This window comes from Rissa tridactyla, chromosome Z, assembly GCF_028500815.1.
Source record: "Rissa tridactyla isolate bRisTri1 chromosome Z, bRisTri1.patW.cur.20221130, whole genome shotgun sequence".
Taxonomy (NCBI): domain Eukaryota; kingdom Metazoa; phylum Chordata; class Aves; order Charadriiformes; family Laridae; genus Rissa; species Rissa tridactyla.
The window spans coordinates 35,721,682-35,742,193 of NC_071497.1; the positions used below are offsets into that span (position 1 = coordinate 35,721,682).

Sequence of the window (20,512 nt, forward strand, 5' to 3'; positions counted from 1 at the left end):
TTAGAAACACAGTTTTTAGGGCATTCCTTATACTGTTTCTAGATAGCTAATAAAAGAGTGGATGCCCGATTCAGAGCTTCATGACATGAACTAGAGAAAACACACACACACCCCAAATGCTTTATGAACTCTGAAAAGACCAAAGCTGTCCTTATCTGCCTTTATGCAACCAATGCCAGTCAAATACCCAAAACCCCACAAACCAAAACAGCTCTTGCAGCATGTCCTGATTTCACCTTCTTCCCCTGTCTTGCCACAAAGGTCCTACAACATCACACTCAATGCAAAGGAAGCGACTGCCCAATATTAAAACACTCCCAGCAATGGATGCAGATGGCGTCCTTCACTCTGAAAAGAATGCGCGTCATCGTGGTAAAAACTTCCTGGAGGGACCACCTACCTAACAGTTCATGAAAAGGTTCCACATCCACTCAATCCAGTGAAAAATCAATCCCTTCAAATATATTTTAAACATCACACTGAACATCACAGCCATTGACATTTGACCACAAAACAGGTATTGGACAGATGTAATCCACTTAAAAGATTCTTGCAAAAATACACACCAAAATCTAGGTACTGCATTAAAAAAAATAAATAGGCAAAGCGCAGTAATTTTATCCAATGTTAGCGCAGCAGGTCACCCATAAGTAGATTTTAGTGCAAATCACAGATCAGTCTGAACATTACTGTTTACATTCCATTTACATGGCTGGATTATTTCTGCATCTTTGTTAATCTTGCAGTTGCTTTCTCTCTGCTGTGTGAAAAACACCCACCACCAGAACAACACCACCACCACAAACACCCCACAAACTTCTGGAAGCTGCCTGGATAAAGTTAAAAACGCCCGAAAGCTAAGCAAAAGACACGATATATCAATCTCTAGCTACATCAAAAGGTTTTGGTTTAGCATTTCATTTTGAATTTGATAAATTTATTTTCTTTACAATTCCACACTTTTCTCCCATGGCAAACTTACAAGTATATACAGTATCCTAAGATTTGTGACTAGTGAGTAATCTAAAGAACATCAGTAGAATTCACAGCCTTTATCTAGATCCTTATGTTTATACAATTTCTTTATTCAAAATAACGGCTGCTGTGTGGCCTGTTTTCAATTTTAAATGCAAGGTATAGGATGAGGAACCCAGAAAAACCTGCCTTTGGGGTCTACTACATTACCCTTTTCAGCTGTAAAAGTTTTCTAGGCAGCAAACTACTTAAGTCATAAGTTATCTCACACAAAAGAATATAAGATGCCAAGTTCACTCTGCTGCCCTACATTAGCTTTTTCACCCAGCTCTTCATACACTTCATCTTGCCCCTGGACACCCTATGAAAAGCAGTTGTGTTTTCTTCTTCAAGTATCTGTCTTGGGACAAAATGACAAGCTAAAGTTTCTTGTGCAGTCAAAGGAGAGAGAAGCACATACAGATAGGTAATGTTTGTCTGCATTGGTTTTCTGTGTTCCAGGCCATCTTGTATTGGGCTTACGTGGCATGGTTTTGGTAGCTGAGGGCTACAGGGGTGGCTTCTGTCAGAAGATGGCAAAAGCTACGCCTGTGTCCGACAGGGTCAGTGCCAGCTGGATCCAAGATGGACCCATCACTGGCCAAGGAGCCCATCAGCAACAGTGGTGGCGCCTCTGTGATAACATATTTGAGAAGGGGTAAAAACTGTTGTGCCACAGCAGCCAAGAGAGAAGAGTAAGAGAAACAACTCTGCCAACACCAAGATCAGTGAGGAAGGAGGGGGTGGAAGTGCTCCACGCACCAGAGCAGAGATTCCCCTGCAGACCGTCGCAAAGACCATGGTGAAGCAGGTTGTTCCCTTGCAGCCCAGGGAGGTTAAAGGTGGAGCAGACGTCCACCTTGTAACCTGTGGAGGACCCTACGCCAGAGCAGGTGTACATGCTCAGAGGATGCTGTGACTCTGTGGAGAGCCTGTGCTGGAACAGGTTCCTGGCAGGGCCTGTGGACCCATGGAGAGGGGCCCACACTGGTGCAGGTCTACTGCATCCCGTGGAAAGAACACACGCTGGAGCAGTTCATGAATAACCGCAGCCTGTGGGAAGGACTCACATTGCAGAATTTCATGGAGGACTGCCTCCCGTGAGAGGGACCCCACACTGGAGCAGGGGAAGAAAGTGAGGAGGAAGGAGCAGCAGAGACAATGTGCGATCCTCATTCCCTGTCCCCCCACGCCACTCAGCGGGAGGAGGCAGAGCAGTAGAGAGTGAAGTTGAGCCTGGGAAGAAGGGAGGGGTGAGGGGAAGGTGTTTTAAGATTTGTTTTTACTTCTCATTATCCTACTCTGACTTTTGATTGGCAGTGAATTAAATTAATTTCCCCAAGCTGAGTTTGCCTAGGACTATAGGTACTGAGTGATCCTTATGTGTCCTTATGTTGACCGACAACCCTTTTGTCCTATTTTCTCTCCCCTGTTCAGTTGAGGAGGGGGAGTGATAGAGCAGCTTGGTACGCACCTAGTGTCCAGCCAACATTAACTTGCCACAACATGATAACCTTCTTTCTCCCACAGGATTCCATTTCAGTTTCCATAGTTTCTAATTTCTTATGATCTGCACAAAAGAACTGCCCTCTAGGATTTTCTTCATGTCTTCTAATTCACTAACAGGCTACAGAATTAATCAGCTCACTTTTCTTTCTAATGGATTTCTTAGTGTTTCCTTCGCTGGAGTTGCCAATTTTCAACTTCTGATATTTTTTTTAATTTGAACTTAGTAAGGTATCTCATTTCCTTGTGGTCTTGCCTGGCTAGTTATCACGCACTCTCACTCTGCTCCGTCAGGAGTGCCCACAATCCCATCACACTCTTACCTTTCTCAAGTAAACAAGACCCAGCTCTCCCAAACACTCCTATTACCATAGCTCCTTGTGCTCCAACTGATACTCATGGTAACATCTGAAAGCAAATGCAGCAACACAGATGCACGTCAGCCAGTACCTGTGACATATCCACGCAGCTCAGCAGTTTTCAGTCGTTCATCTAGCAGCTTAACAGCAAAAATACCCATCTGAGTTCAAACTCAATTAGATACCTCTGAGAAAGAGGGCAAGCTACCACAATTATACCCAGTCTGTATGGTCATTTAAAGTGAGTAACTCCTTCTGATTGGGATTGATATTACCAGTGTCTTTATATGACTGAACACATTGACATTTTTGCTTCTAATGCATACTTCTATCCAATCCAGAACAGAGGTCTCTCAGATTTATGCACAATGTATATACGTAGATTTAAAGCCATATACATAGTCTAGTTTACTTTTAGGCATATTTCAGTTGAAGCCAAGATCTCATGAAGTAGTGTGTAGGACTGGCAGAGAAGTACATAAGTAGCCAGGGTCAGCCAGCCCCAATAGCAAGTCATTAGCTAGCAGAATTATATATTGTAGACAGGTTCCACAAAAGAACACTGTAAAGTTTACAATGCATTCAACACACAAATCTAGGGTGCCATAGAGCTAGTTTCCTCCTCAGCAGGACCTCTTTTTATATGTCAAATAATGCACTGAGGCAATCAGAAGTCAAAGAATGTGACCACTGATAAACTGTAGATCTTTTTGAGAGATACAGAGGTGTTCTAGATATTGAGGTATGTCAGTTGATGTGCTTGTCTGTGAGCATTCCCACATGCACAGGGTTTGTCTCTAGCAGCAAACAACTGAAAATAAGCAAGGCAAAAGACAGTTAGAAACTAAGACACATTTACCACCAGCTGTGCATGTTTTGAACTCTCAACCATTCTTTGAGAGCATTAGTATGCCAACAATAGTAATAGTAGCAAGTGGGAAAATAGAGAATATTCAACAGAAATATAAATGTGTATTTAAAGGGGACTTTGAATGAACAAAGACCTCGTGACTTGTGAGATATCCATCTTTGTTTCAGCACACTACCCATTTCTCAGGGCTTCTCCTGCTTCAATTGCCTCTGGGTCATCTCCAAAAGTGAAAGGAAGCCACCTAGTAGCCTCTGTATACTAATGAAGATCAGCTTCTGGACTTTTGGAAGTCTACGGGAATAACATCTCTTGCCTCCCCCTCCAAATGCAGACCTCACAGTATAAGAGCACATACACCTCCTTTAACATAGGCATAAACAGTGAAATGAACAAACACAGACCAATAGATCACAGATGTTTGTTTTTGTGATACTTGATTTGCAAAGTTGAAGTATGAGTGTTCATGGTTGATGATGGGAATTATGCCTACTCTTCTGGAGACAACTCCTGAGAACCTGCCTACATCTGTTCTGCTAACAATGTTTTCTGGAAAGTAATATCTGCATTGCCTGGGTGAGTAAACCTAGAATTTAACTCTCACTTTTGTGTGAGAGTTTGCAACACAAAATATTCCATATCCAGAGCAAACTCCAGGATTTCAGACATAACCAGAGATCAGACTACCACATTTCTTTTTTATATATACACCAACCAAGATTCATTTCCTCTTATTTTCTTGAGTCATAAATTCATAACAATAGCAGTTTGCTTCATGTGCAAAAGCCTTCCTTGTTGTCGTGGTTTGTGCCACGACTAACACCATAAGAACAAAGATCGAAGACCAGTTTTGCCAGTGCTCATATAAAATCCCCACAGGGAACCCAAGCAGTTGGAGAAAGACAGCGTTTTGTTTACCAGAGCTCAGAATCACTTTCACATCCCACAAATGTGTCTCCCGGAACTGCTTCTTCAGCCTCAGCCTGCTAACTGTATTTTCCATCGGGACCTCTGGACAGCCCTGGAGAACAGATGTCCACATGTCCTGGTTTCCCTTCTCCTACAGCTAAATGATAGCTCTCCCATTTTGATGTGACTGCTCCTATGGTAACATAAACAGCTCCAATGGCCGTAAGAATGCTGAACATAATATTCTGCAAGAGGTACGATGCAGCCCAACAAAGCATTTTTATTACATTTTGAAATTTGTTCTTTTAGCCTTGAAAAGCACAAGCTTAATTAGGTTGGGAGGTAGCAAAAGCAGGGAAAAAGCCTTGAAAGCCATGAGATCAATCCAGGACGCTCCAGCATGATTTGTCAAATGAGCTGAGAGGAACACAACATTTTCGAACTCAAGGAGCAACAAAACCAAGACACCAAAGGTTATGCAAAGCAAGATAAAGGCATAAACCACAAGTGTTTTGTAGGAAATCACCTCTTAATTTCATGACATGGACTGCCAGGACAAGGAGGTTGAAGCACTCCAAAAAGGCCTGCAACGTGGTTGAAATCTTCTTTTCAATACCAAACATAACTGTTAGGAATTTCGAATTTCAAGTATCTGTGAGCTAGTGGTCTACACAAGAGAACAGGCAAGTGATTCTCGCAGTGTAGTAGCACGCAGTGATTCTGCAGGTGCACTGTGACTATAACCCGAGGGCTATCAGGCCAAAACTTTCTTATTGATGACTTACCCTGTCTCATGGAACAGGACAAAACTCTCACAGAATGAGCAATTCAAAGACTACCCTTGCCACTTTAGCTATACTGATAAAGTTAGCCTAGCATAACTTCCTAGCAATAACTCCAAAGATGCTGGATAATAAATACCAAAGCATGTCAGTACACAACACATTCAACAACAGTCATCCCAACGGCACTAAACACTATATATGTATTTTCACCTAAAGCTGTCTAGAGAGATCCTAAAATCTTTAGTGGTTATTTTAGGCCTTTCCTCTACAGAGATGCAATAAACAATAGCCACCATTTCTTCTATAAATTCAATATCTTTTGAAGATCGAAATTAAAAACAGTTCAGTAAGCAGTCATTTTGGTATCTCTCTGCTGGACAATCCGCCTTAATTTGAAAATCCCTAGATACCTAAAAGGCCTCCAAAACTAGACATGGTGCCTTGAAAACAAAGCTCTCCTACGGTCTTGTACAATGATAGAATGATTCCCTACATTTTGCCTTCTGATGCAGACTACTGGACTTCTTCGCTACTCCTCTTTTTGTCAATATCAAACTTGAAGGGAAAAAAACAAAAGGGTAAAACAGCAGAAAAGAGAGAAACAAAGGTAAAGAATAACTAAGCTACTAGAAACTTTTGTCTCTTTGGGACATCAGTCCCAAAAAGACAGTGCAGCATCCCAAAAATAACTGACAGGAAATAAGCACTTGACCTAACACAGAAACATAATGTTAAAGAATAAGAAATGAAACAAATGGCACAAGTCTTTGCTTTAAGGCCACCTTTACCCCAATCTAACTGTATCCTCTTTTGGCCTCACTACCCGCCTTGCCACACAGCCTCTGTGAGCTGGTTAACAAGAGATAAAGATGACACTTCAGTTAATTCACATTAAACAAGTTCTTAACAATATGGGTAACTCATTTGCTTTGAAAATTCTTTTATGACAGATGTTTCAAGAGTGATCCTCAAAAGAAATCAGTAGTTAAATGAGCAGCAGAATTAATGAAAATGTTTTTCATGGATTTTCGTTGTGTATTTTTACGTTCACCCCCTGCAATAACCCAGTTCCCCCTCCAAATCCTTACAACTCCTGTTCCCTGCAATTCCTTTGGTTTCTTTAGTCCTTGATACACTCCGTTCTTTCCTGTGTTCCTGTAAGAGAGACCACACTCTGCAGCTGACTGGAAGCAAATCACTGGCTAACTGCCCAGCAACTACCTATGTCCATGGGTCAGTAAGCCAGAGAACAGCAGCAGCTCACTTCATAGTGTTTTCTTCAGGGGGCAGACTAATTTATCTGCTACTTAACCATTGATTTCTTACAATGCTTTTTAAGAAATGAAAGAGCCTCCCTGAAGTCAGAAGCTATTTACAGAGAAACTGGACTAAAAAAACTAGCATGACAGCTTTACATAGAATGCCAACTTCACATTCACGCGGGAAGGCAGCCTGAGGAGGTTGTATATCACAGGTTTTTGCTCTTTGCCTACTTTCTGCTATGCTCATATTTTATGTTAGTGCCTGATCTTGTTTGTACCATTTTTCCTTAAAAATACTACAGAAAATTTGTGCTCTAGTAGACTCATCACATCATAAATACTGGTTAGGTGAAGACTAACAGAAAAAGATGAAAATAAGCCAGTGAATAGCTTTTATATTTTTTGTTTATTTGTACATATATTACTCACCCTACAAGCTTGAAAAAATCATCCCATTACTGAAAAACACATCTCTCAATTCATTTATTTAGCACCTTCTGAGAAAGTGTACCAAGTATGACAGCAAAGATAAGACTCAACATCCCCTACACCTCTAAGAATGAAAAAAAAAATATTGATGTGCATACTTTTGTCTGTCAGAATAAACCAGACTGCTTGTACATAAACCAGCAAGCAAATAAGAAGGGTTGAAAGGAAGAAATGTAGCTCTGGTTTCAGCACTCCAATTTGAACACAAACAGCTATCAATGCTTTACTCAAAAGCATTTATAAACAAAATATCCATCACAAAAGGCGGTTTTGGGTGTGTGGGGAGGCAGTGTGTTAAGATGACGATGGTGAAAAAAAATCAAGGTTGAGAAAAAAAAATAATCTCACAAGACAGAGGTGACACTTGTATGCCTAAACAAACTGAGTTATCACCACTGCTTCTGACCACGTGCAACTAAATGAGTCCCAAATCACTGTTACTCCTCTATTTGCAGTGCTTGAAGCCGGCATCCCCAAGAGGTAATATGCCAACTACAGCACCATACAGAGTTCTTCTGGTTGAGAGAGACTGCTGGGGGCCACCTAATCACCCTGCTCAGACCAGGCCAATTCAGAGCAGGTTATCCAGCACCTTGTCAGTCTAAGTTGTGAATACCTCCAAAGTTGTAAATTCCATGTTGTCTACAGTTCTCTGCTCCAGTGCTTGACAAGTTCCAGGGTGAAAAAAGCGTTCTGACCAATTCTGACTAACATCTGACAAGAAATTCATGTGTTTCAGCCCAAGTCCTATTCCCTATTCTTGCCCTACCAGCATGCAATAGTCTGACTCTATCTTTTCTCCGTCCTCCCATGAGAGAAAGGAGGATTGAATTGAGATATCCCCTGAGCCACTTCTTCACCAGCTCCTTCCAACTCTCCTCACAGGCTCCAGCCGACACATCATCTTGGTGACCTCAAGTGAGCTCACCCCACTAAGTCAGTATTTGCCTTTCCAGCAGAGCTGCTACCCACCATCCAGCCCCCAGCCCGACCATCTGCACGCAGTTCTGCCCCTGCACAAAACTCTGCACAAGAAAATTTTCCTATATTGAATGCCACGAGGTCCCCAATTCTCCAGGCTCTCAAGGTCTCTCTGAATAGCACACCTGCTCCCCAGCATACTGACTGGTCCCCACAGTATGGTGTAATCTCTGAACTCGCTGGAGGACCACTACTCCACCAGAGAGATATGTTCCTCAGTCATAGGGGGGTTTTTTCCAAGTTTGTAAGGTGACAACATCCTAGTCACTTGTTGTTGTATCATTTTTACCATACTGACCGCTTTTGTAGCTCCTCCCTAATCCCTCATGTTCATTATACCCGTTTTAAAAAAGCAGCCAAAATGCAACAAATCTTTTAAGTTATTTTTCCTCAATGTTCAAATTCTTCATTATTAGTACTTTTTGTATCTCACTGCATAAAAGCAGAATCAGTAAGATTTATGTGTGTTTGTGTCCCAAAAGAAAAAAAAAAAGGAAAAAAGAAAATCCATTTTTCCAGAGTAGGAGCTAACCAGCACCTTATGAATTTACAAACTGGATAAACATTTTCTCCTGAGAACTCCAGTGTGGGTTTTAGAATGCAACTGACTCAACCACCAAACTCAGGATCATTGAGAATGACCAAATTTTTCCACCCTTTGACTAAGTTAAAATTAGGAAAAGATAAACAAATCCTTTTAACATTACATTAACCCAAAACTGTTGCAAATTACTGGTTTAAATAAGGGTTTATATACACACTTCTACGGCTTAGCATCATGGATGACCAACCAAAACATTACACAGTCAGCAAATGAAAGACCCTATGGGCACAAAAGATTGCCAACGTTTTAAAAATGAAATTAAGTTTTAATGAAGAAAGGAATATTTTTCTGGGTGTCCCTCTCTCACTTTTTCAGTCCAACTCAACAGACAATTATGAAGAAAAATGTCAAATATATCTTGGCTCCCACTTTCTTGAAATATGCCACTGAAGCATGTACCACCATTTGCTGCTTTACTTCTTTATAAGCACAGTCACAGATTCCTTAAGTTTGAATACTCTTCTCACACCAGCAGCTAAAAGCCTTCACTCCCAAGACTCCAAAAACCACAAGGAATTTATGAAACTGCTCAGAAGTCTAACCTGTATCCAATGTCCAAAATCATCTGCAAATGCAATTTTCAGATCATATCATAAACACTTTATGTAATCTTGCTCAAAAACACGCACAAACTACAAGGATCGTAGACTCTCGGGGTGTCTAACCCAAAAGGCACAATAACCTACTACTAAATCTGCACAAAAAATCTTTCTAAAACCTACTGGTTATTCCTGCTTGGCTTGCTGCCATATCAACTTACAAACAGGAAAAAAGTGATGCCACGCAGAAGATCTATACAGCCTGCACACACTAAAAATAGGCAGGTAAACATGTTTCTAAGGGGAATTAAAAAAAAAAATCACTTTAAAATGTTGACTTGTAGGTGGGGAAAAAAAACCCACTACAATTTAGATCCTGCAAACATTTGTACATGCTCTTAATGACAACAGAAGTATTCATGCATCTAAAAAATAAACCTTCACAGAGCAAGAAGCCAAGCAGATAGTTAATGTAAATTTCTAATGTTTTCACTTTGGAACCTGAACATAAGCCAGATGTAAAGCAGTAAAAGATAAAGAGGGTATAACTTTCAGCTGTGCTGAAAAATATACAGCAAGTGTTTTCAAACTGTGTGTTGCAGTTCCTTGGTGTGGGTTCAGTCATACAGCACTGGTGTTATTCCATGTATTCTCCAACAGACCAAACTGTTCTATATACACAGTTAATGTTACCAGCCATTGTCTGTGGTTTAATTTGCCACTCCCCAGGCTCTCATACAAATAGAGGCAAGGGGAACAAATACTGTGTATGCCTTTTAGCAATTTTTAAACTATGTAAGGGTAGTCTTCCCAACAGGCAATTTTCCAGGTACGCAGATTATGGACTATTTTAATAAGATTCACAGAATTCATACTCTACTCCTCAATATACAGACTGGCAGAAAATATATAACATAACTAACAACCTTTCTCCTGCCCACCTTCCAAAAAAACACGCCCTGGAGCACAAATCAGTAGTATTACAGGAAAAAGTGCAATTCCCTGATTCACAAGGGATATCAAAAACAATAATAAACACCCTTTAACAGTGTAAGTAATGTTCTTTTTGATATTCGTTGCATACCCTTGTGCTACAGTTGTGTACGTTACACAAAAGAACAAAAATTCAATGAAAGACTTAAGTAAGCTTTTCTGATTTTTTTTTTCTCCAGTTGAAGCAATGGAGTACGTCTCCTTTTAAGATTATAATTTCCCATTTGGGATTGTTCCAGAAACTGTTGACCAACCCCAAATGCTTAGAGTTGTGAGCTCTGAAATACCCCAGTCTTTCACTGAAGGCTGGTTGTTATGACAGTCCATGTCCAGAAAAACCACACCAGCTGCTGGACAATGCAGCAAGCAACACAGATTATCTGTGTGGATGCAGAAGTCATTAAAAAAGAAGTTAGAGAAACTTCTTGACACACTTTACCAATGTTACTTTTCCATACATTGTGGCTGCAAAGAGCTTACATGGGCTGGGGGATGCAGAGGCCCAACCTAAACACGATGCCAGTGATAATGAGAACAGCAACCCAGGAACTTGGAGATGGAACGCCAGGGTCTCAACTGAGAAAGATATAGGTAAGATATTCATTTAAGAATGAACATTTGGAGCACGTTTGTGCATTTGAGAAGCTCAGAAAACAGAAGGGCTGTACATTTTGCTGCTTAAAATGCTTGTGAAAATACTCATGACTTACTATTTCACTTTCTGCATCTTTCCCTAAATAAAGCAAAGTGTGCATTCATTGCTCTACATTACACATCAAGCAACTTCCATAAGGAAGCTTTATTTTAAGTCATCAGAGCACAACAACAGTGTTTTTCCCCTCAAAAATGGAGAATCTTTTCCTCATTCACAGAATTCTACCAACCAAGCATTTAGTGTACTTCACATACACAAATAAAAACGAAAAAGTTTAAAACAAGCATAGAAGAATGCAACCAGAAGATGTTAAAAAAACCAAACAAACAAACACCTAGCACCCAAAAAAACACCACTACAAAACAAACAAAATCCAGAAAAATAAAGGTGGGAGAAAGCAGTACCATCATATTAGAATATTCATGCAAAGGGAGCTCCCACTGAAAACTTGGTAAAATGCTTTCTGACATTTTGGTACTCTACCTTCTTGTTATCCTGCCCACATCTTGCATCACATTAACACTGACAACTCTTATGTTTATATGACACATCTCCATCTGAACTTCTGATATGAAGCAGATGCCATATGAGAGACCACTTAAAATACCTGAGGTGCAAGAAATAAGAAAAAAAGCCACAATGTTATTGGTTAAAAAAAGATTTAAAGTCTATCTTTCTCAGGGAAAAAACCACCACAGGTCAAAAAGATTCTGTGCACATGTGGATTTCATTTTGCCAAGATAATTTGTGGGTGAAAAAAAGGGCTGCATAAGTAGCAAAGCTAAATACAAAAAGTCAAGAAAGAAAAAAAATTTTTTTTCTTAAACTGAGCACAGCTTTTCCAAGAATTTACAATGCTTACCATCATGTTTATTAATATTCTTTAAAGTAATTTCTCATTTTAACTTTTTTGTGACAAGACAAACATGGTTCACAAACTATGTTGAGAAGAGTGTTGATTTTTCAGTCTCTACACTCATCTGAAAGCATGATGAAGCAGCAAAAGTACAAAATCTGCTCTGCTGACTAACTTTTTTTTCTGTAGTAATTTTGTCTTGGAAAGTAATAGCTCAAGGCTCAAAGAGCACATGTAACATGCCTGGGATGCCAGGTTCAGGTGGATATGAAAATGCAAATGTTGTAGCATTGTCATTAATTACAGAAAAATCATGCAGACATAAGAGGGAACTATTAGGACATGAACAAAGCTAATACACACACATACATATATGTATGTATACTTGTAATTTTTTGTTACATTCCTTTCATTTGAACTGAGACTGTACTGCACACTGAATCATCAATTATCTGTTAGTAATTACTTTAACTGAGATGAGACCATCAGTTTTAAAACCTGACAAGCTCTAACCAAAAACTGCGCAAGACATCAGACCTAAACTGCTCTTCAGATGCAAATCCATGCCACCTTCACTGTGGTGGAGTGACCCTAGTAGAAAAATCAACACACACAGGTATCTAACACTCTCCTCTTAATGAAAATTAATCTATCCCCCATTTTCTAGGCAATTAACAACTTTTAGCCAAGGCACTAGCTAACAAAAGACGTGTGAGTTTACAAACCAAATCAATCACCAGCTACACTGCAGCTCTGTATTATGTCTTGCTGTGTAACTCCCCAAACTCCTAGTACTTCTGACACTGAAGGATCAGTTCCAGTACGTGATTCAGTTCCAATCAATGGATATTGACAATATTCAGTATCTTGATGGATTAGACCAAAATGATAATTTAGATTATTTCATAAGCAGATGCTGCAAAGCAGAGCATGCATTTCAAAATTAAATACTTATCTCTGGTCTTTTTCCTATTATTAAATCTGTGCTATAGAGACAATCTGGAATTTTTCATTCCTGTGTGCCTGCAGATTTTACATTTGAAATATGCCAGTAAAAGCAACAATAAAGTTGTTCGTACTGCAAGAACTACAACTAAAAGATCTGCATATTAATTTTATTTTATTAATTTTCCTTAAAATACATTTATCTCAGCCCCAAACTATCTTTAAATACTTACGTCGGGGGGAAAATATCAACATTTGTTCCTTGACTTGAGCTGGCTGATGCTGGCACCTAAAAAGTGTACCTTCAAAATAACTTCATGCAGTACATTTATGGCGTAGCATAATTTCAGACCATAAAAATGATTGTTTCCCATTCACATAAGCACTACATATTCATTTACCAAAGTAAGTCAAAGTGAAATAAAAAAAAATAAAGTAATTTACTAGCTGCAGAGAATGACTTAAAACAAATGTATATTATCTGAAAATAATTAAGGAAGTACATTTGCATTTATTTCCCAAATTAATCCCATGAATATGCAACTCATTTCTATTATAACTAACTTCTTGAAATAAACATTCGATGTACGTCTGCTAACATTAATTCCATAACTAGAATCTATTCAGAGTACAACTACTTTATGTAAAAAACAAAGCATTCTATCCTCCTTTGTAATTCAAAGCCAGCAAAACCAACACACCAACATTATTTATAATTCTGAGATACTAAAGGTCATTACAGTCTAGTGTCCAAAACTGATTAGCTCTGCTCAAAAAACGTGCACAGTCACAGCTTTACAATAGTGTGGTCATTATAACCAAAAAGTTCCACACCAAGCCACTTCTTTACTTACAAACATCGCACTTTAACCAAATTAAATAAAGGTGCTGCAATACTAGTTTCCAGTTTGTTTGCTTTTAATCTACCAAAATCAATTGCAAGTCTTGAAAACCACCCACATACTGAATGTGCTTCACCTGTTCTTACTAAGAAGTTATCTTTTCATCCTTCTTTATTTTACAGGGTTATGAAGCTGTGAAGGCATCACCATGACATAAATCAAAAAACTTGCATGCATCTCCAGGCATGCCAGAATTAAGTATGACACTCACTGTAAAGCCACAGTAACTGCTTTCCAGTTTGAGAACAAAACCACACATACATGGTATTACTACGCACAACTGCTAAAGGCACAAAAGCTTACACGTGCCGATATGAACATACAAGGAGTTTTAGTATCTATATTACAACTGCTTAGCATATACAGTGTTAGGAAGAACAACCATGAATTCGAACAGCTTTCTACTGCACTTAATCGACACATTAGTACCATCTTTCCAAGCGAGTCCATCCCCTTACATTCCACAGTTATGCCTATGTTTGAAAACTGGCACTGATCCTGTCATCAGCAGTTTCAGCTTCTCCAAACTGAAAGACTTAGCAGATGCCTAGTTATCTGCCTAAAAAAGCACCTTCTATTACTCCTCTTAACAGCATCTTCTGATAGGGCTTAACGTCATGTGAAATCTTAAACAATAATTTTAAAGTTACTCTAACCAAAGACTTTGCAACACAAAGAGGGCAAGCAATATTAATTAAATATAGCAATGTTTACCAGACAACATCCAAAAAGGTGATACACATAACAAAGATGTTTAAGAGACAAGCTGCTTTTACCAGCTATAGAAATCACACCAGTATCTTAAGCTCACTGCAACTTTCAAAAGCCATCTTTCTTTTCCAAATGCTGCAGAACCTGGGAATGTTAATACACATGTAACCAACAAAGTGAAACTGAAAAGGCCTAAGAATTTCCACTACGGACACACTTTTCCTAGCTGACAACCTTGCCTCTAGGTGGGTTTCTCTTTTTGACTGAGGAGGTGTGTGTACTCCAATGGAGGCAAAGTACTTCATGGCAGGTGAAGTGCCTCTTAAGATCAGGATCAATTTTCTGAATGAAACAAAGAATCAGCTCTTCAGTGCAGCATTTTCTAGTCCAATATTCTTTCACTAATTTGACAGCCAATTTGACAGCCACTTTCCCTTCTGTTGGTACACGCTGTGAGAAGAATACAAAAGCAACACCACCAACAACAAAAAAGAATAACCAGCCATCACCAAACAAACACTCTTCTGCTGGGGGAAAAGAAATAGTAAACATTCTCTCAACCTTGTTTGCAAACTACAGTAATTTCACTAACCCCTAATGTCTGAAGACCAGATCACAATATAGTTTTTTTTATCAGAAGTTAATATATTAGGACCAGCAATAGGAGATGCCTGCTTTTAACAGCATGACAAAGAGGATGTTCAGCAAAACAATCCAAGTTCGTCCCTAGTGCCAGAGTTTAGTGTATCATTTTTTCCCCTGGTGGCAAATATTTGAATGAAACAGGTAGACTGTCACAAAGTCAGAATAACAATCTTTCCCTTTGGGGAAGAAAGTGTACACTTCTCATCCCCAATCTAGAAATCTCCTGGATTCATCTGTAAATTATAACATGGTATCTCAAAATTAGAAGATGAAGCAGAGATCATAATACATGAAAACATTTTACGTATTTTTGAGATCACCACTAACAACAAATATTCACCTGCTACTGTGACTTAAGTATACTGTAAAACTTAATCATTTAACTTGGGCATCTGTAAGAGCTCTTTTGCATGAACCTTTTCTGACTGTTCCAGTTACCATCAAGCACAGGATTTTCAAGCACAGGATTTGTGCTAGTGAATACCAAAACTCCAGGACCAACCCAAAAAGCCCCTTCCCTTTTTGATGAAGAAAAAATGCAGTGTTCCCTAATCCAACAGCACGGTATTTGTACACTAGGCCTGTAATGAATTCATTATATGATAATATAATGAATAACCAAGATTTTCCAAATCATTGGAAATACAAAAGCTTTTATCTCCCAATAGTAGCATATTAGGTCAACTTGTCTATCAGACTATTAAGAGCAATTATTTTTGAACAATGTAATACAACCCAAAGGTAAAAATTAAAGTTGTTCCTCCACTTTCAGCATTGTAATCCTTTAAGATGCTGTCAGCCACAAATTTCACGAGGAACTTATCTATAAAGCCTACTTCATTTCAGAGCAAGATTCCCATCAGTGTAAACACCCGTACTGCAGACTCCTGTAAATCACCCAGGTAAGTCCCCAAGACACAAGCACCACTAAAAATTCATTCTAAGACTACTTAGATTAGTAGTCTTTCCCATTTCTCCACCCTCCAGGCCCAAAGAACAATGTCTTGCTTTCTGTCCCATACCACTTCCTAATTCCTAACTTCATATATAAACAGTTTCATTCTTGTTGCTGCTCACAGCTTAGGAAAACGTGTAAAGCCCCACTGCTGAAGCCACACAGACACTCGTTTAAATTTAAGCATGTGGGAAACTCCAGTGCAGTTTTGGAGGCGGCTCTGCTGTTTGACAATAAGCACATCAACCCAGATGTTGGGATCTCAGTCCTGAAAACATCCCAGCTCCAGGACAGGCGAACCACATCTACAGAAGTAGTTCCTCAGAGAGCCCCCGCTGTGGGCTGTTTCTAACAGGAAACTCAAGAACATGTTTAAGGGGCAGCTGTTGAGGGCCCCGAAGATACTCAAGCGGGGTTCCCACAGGCAGCCTGATTTCAAAGCACTGCGGAGCCACACCGGCAGCCCGGGGCGAGGGGCAGGGCCCATGCCAGGGACACGGAAACGGACACGCACACACGGGTGGACACACGCACACACAAACCCTTTCAGGAGCGCGGCAGAGCGGGCGCCCGGCGGTGCCCGAGGGCAGGCTGCGGTGCCGGCGGCCGCTGCAGGGAAGAGGGCGGGCGGGCAGGGGCGGCCAGGCCCCGGCGCTGGCGAAGGCGCACGAAAACCTCGCATGAGCCGCGGCCACCGCCGCCGCCACGGCGAGCAAGCACCGACGCCCAGCGCAGGACAACCCCCCTGGCTGCACCGGCGGCCGACAGACCGGGATGCAGGGCGGGGACGCGCTGGCAGCGGTACGGCGACGGGAGGCGACACCCCCAGCCCCAGCACGGCGGGCCGCCCGCTCTTCACAACGCCGCATCCCGACCGGCGGGGAAGAAGCCGTCGCCGCGCCGGCCACGGACGCGCAGGGGGCCCCGTGTCCCCCGCGGCAACCCCCGGGCACCCCACGGCTGGCCAGACGACACCCGGCCTGTGGGCAGCTGCCGCCACTCGCCTCGCGCTGCTGCGACCGGCGGGAGTTTCTCCTGCGTCCCGCTGCCCGCCCCCCACACGGGGACAGATCCCCAGGGGCGGCCGCGACTCCGGGCGCTGCGGAGGACAACTTCGAGGCCCTGCGGGCCGGCCCCAGTGCCGGGCAGGCGTGGGACGCCCGGAGCTACTTCCCCTCCCCCGGGGCCCCTTTCCTGCTCACCTGGTGGCGGGCCCCTGGCGCCCGGGGCGGCGCGGGGTGCGCCGTGGCCGGCGGGGCTACCCCGGCTCTGGCTGCGCACTCCTGGCTCCGGCAGGCTCGGCCCGTGGAGGGGCGGCGGCGGCGGGCAGATGGCGGGGGGCGGCGGTAAGCGAGCGGCACCGCCGCTCATGGCGAGTCCTGGGAAGCCGGAGCGGGAGCGAGCGCGGGTCCGGGGGGGCGTCGGGAGGAGGCAGGCAGCCGGGGGGGAGGTGGAGGCGGCGGCGGCGGCCTCGGCAGCGGGGGAGGAGGCAGCGGAGGAGGCGGGGGGCGGCGGAGAGGAGGAGGAGAAGGAAGGCAGGAAGGGGGCGGCGGAAGAAGCCACCCATCTACCGTGCCGGCCCGCCTCGCCGGCCTGGCGGAGGGGTTGGGGCCGCTGGCCGCCGCTCTCCTCGCCGCGCGGAGCGGCGCCGCTGTCCCGCCGGTGGGCGTGGGCGAGGAAACAGGCGCGGGACTGCGCCCCGCGGGGCGCTGAGCGGGCGGCCACCGGCATCGCTCGCCGCTCCGGCCAGCCGGCGGCGCCCGCCTCCCCGCGAGCAGCGCCGCCGCGGGCACGGCGGGGCCGTCAGCGCCAGCGGGGGCACGTGGGCGGCATGGACGACGTGAGGAGCCTCCAGCTGGGGCGCAGCCCTCAGCCGGGCAGCGCAGGCCGGTGGCGAAGCCGTGCCGGCTGCTCCGGGGAAGAAGCTACCGCCGCCGCCCGGCTCGCTGCCGAGGAGGAGGAGAAGGAGGAGGAGGAATCCTCTCCTCCTGCTCCCTCCCTCTCTCCCTCCACCCCGGCCGGCGTGAGCGCTCAGCGCGCCGCTGGCGGCCCGGCGCCTCCCCAGGGCAGACAGCTTTGGCAGCCTTGGCAGCAGCCGCGCTTTATGGTGGCGGTGCCGCCGCCTCCCGTTCGGCCGGACGGGGGAGGGGAAGTGGGGCGAACGCCGCGATCGATCGGCCGGGGCCCAGCGGGCCTCAGCCCGCCCCAAGCAGACCCTGCGCGCAGAGCCCGGAATCATCCTCGCCCTGCCTGGCATTCCGCCTCTCCGGGCCGCTGGGCACGGGCGCCACCGCGGGCCCTTCGCCCTTGTGGTGCGCGGGGTGGGGCGCCGAGGCGGGCTGCCCGCCCTCTGCTCCGCGCCCAGACAAGCGGCGCGGTGCTCCGACAGCGGCGACCGCCCGGGGGAGGGGGCAACGGCCGCGATCGATTGTACGGCCGGGCGACTGCAGGGTCTGCGCTCGGCCCCCGTGGCGCGTAGAGGCTGCGCCGCGGCGGCCCAGGAGAGGGCGGCCTCGAGCTGGGCGGGGAAGGGCAGCCGCGGGGAGGGCGAGCGGCGGCTCCTCCGCCGGCGCCGGGCAGTGAGGGGTACGCGGGCGGTGAGGGGTACGCGGGCGGAGCCGGACCTTACAGGCACGGGCGGAGACCGGGGACTGCCCCGCCCTGCCGTCAGCTTGGAAGGCGTCCGCGGGGCAGGGTTGGTGCAGGCCGCTGGTGGCGCGGGGGCAGCCTGCGCCTGCCGGCTCATGCTGAACATCGGACATGTCCGCACACTCCTTCATTTGTCACGGGAATGTCGATTTTTTGCTTTGCTGTCAGATAGGCGTTGTTCAAGCTAATCCATTTGCACGAGGAGGTAACAGGAATGCAACTAAGGGTTTTTCTTACAGGAATCAAAATGTCTCAGTGCGTATGAACGGCTGTGTTTGCCGAGCCAATCCTGCTGGATTTGGATTTCAGGAAAAGATAAAATAATGGGAAAATTGATACACATATAACCAAAGAAAAATCTCTGCTTAGCAAAATTTACTACCAAGGGATTGCACTTGCTGTCGTCAGTGGAACAAGTCTGTGAGATCTAAATGCTCGGGCAGAGAATTCATTTCATTTTGCACGTAACAGCAGCGCCACCTTCTCCTGTGCCGTGCCGTCAGTGGGAAAGGTTTCCACAAATCATGCCTTTGCCAGCATCACCCAGCTGTGCCACCCTGTTCTCTCCCTCCATGGCATTTCGTTGAGGTTTTCACCTGGTGTAGGAAAAGTTGACAATGGCTCCCCAGAGGGCTGGCCCCTCTGGGACTTGTAGTCTGCTGCTGACATGATTCATATGTCCCGGCAATTATATAAAGCCATTGAAAGCCTTTCTGGGTTTGTTTGCTTAAAATCCACAGAGCTAACCCCTCATGTCTCCAGCTCCCAATCAGGAAACAACCAGCAGCTCCTATCTTGTCATCCTGTGGAACACAAGGGTCTGCAGTACTTTCCTCTCACGTCTTCTGCTTCAAAGGTGTCTGCACCTCTTCAGGTTGCTGCTATAGGGCAAGCACATGCATGAAGCTCCTGGCAAAGGAGCTTCTCCTGACACAGATGGCAAAAAAAGAGGTGAACAGAGCCACTGTTGCTTTATGATGATTCATTTTTCACTTACTTCCTGGGGGGAAGCTGGTTTAAAACTACTCCCATACTGTAGATATTACATAAGACTGCATTGTGGCACAGACTTCCTTTTTTGTGAGCCCTCCAAAACTTTGCAGATTTGTATACTGAATGATTTTATTCTACAGGAAAAGGTGTGAAAATAGGATCAGTCCTTCAGCTACGACAATCTTTCTAACTTTTTTCTTGTCTTCCAGAAATAACCAAAGAAAAGATATTTCTGCAGTATGAAGCTACTTCAACTTATTAGTCTAAGATGCACTGAAGACTACAGGCTATCTGGAAGTTCAGGAAGGCTGTTTCTGTGCAGTATGGGTCAGCAGTCTTGCAGGTGTAACCTGACAGTTTTGGTGCATTGCATTTCATTTACTTCTGGAGCTGAGGAGTTCCATTTTGCTGTTGGTTCTAAATTTAAATCAAGCCTTTTCAAGATAATATCATTACAAGAGCTAGATCCATATTCAGCTAGCTAGATCTAGTCTCAGTATTGGAGACTTTTCACATCAGATGAATTCAGACCTCACTGGTTTGAGTCAGAACAATCACTACAGGAATATCTGACACTGCTGCAAGCTCTTTTGCAGACCAGGAGTGCTTGTTTCTAACAACCTCATAACTAATTCTGCCTAAAAACCAACACAAAATTTGAGTCTAGATTTCCATATCTCCAAATGGTCTGCCAGAATCAGCCATACAGTATGATTCTCAGGGTTCTTCCTGTGGTGCAGTGTTGAACACAGAGATATTAGGTATATTATTTCATTAAAAATTGAACAAGTTAAACCTCCATTGTCCCCAGGGCATCTCTTAAAATCTGATAACAGCTGAAGTGGCATTTAAGGCTTTGTGTAAGCCAGACTTTGCAATGTGATGATGATTA

At 44.0% G+C, this 20,512-nt stretch overlaps 1 protein-coding gene across 1 annotated transcript in view; it reads right to left on the reverse strand.

Annotated features, from left to right (window-relative positions):
* RNF38 (ring finger protein 38) overlaps positions 1 to 17,857 on the reverse strand; it is a 116,586-nt gene extending 98,729 nt beyond the window's left edge. The window contains exon 1 of the mRNA XM_054184809.1: positions 17,181 to 17,857. Within this exon, the coding sequence (XP_054040784.1) occupies positions 17,181 to 17,709 (529 nt within the window). The 5' untranslated portion in view covers positions 17,710 to 17,857. The remainder of the gene's footprint in view (positions 1 to 17,180) is intronic.
* Between the last annotated feature and the right edge of the window lie 2,655 nt (positions 17,858 to 20,512).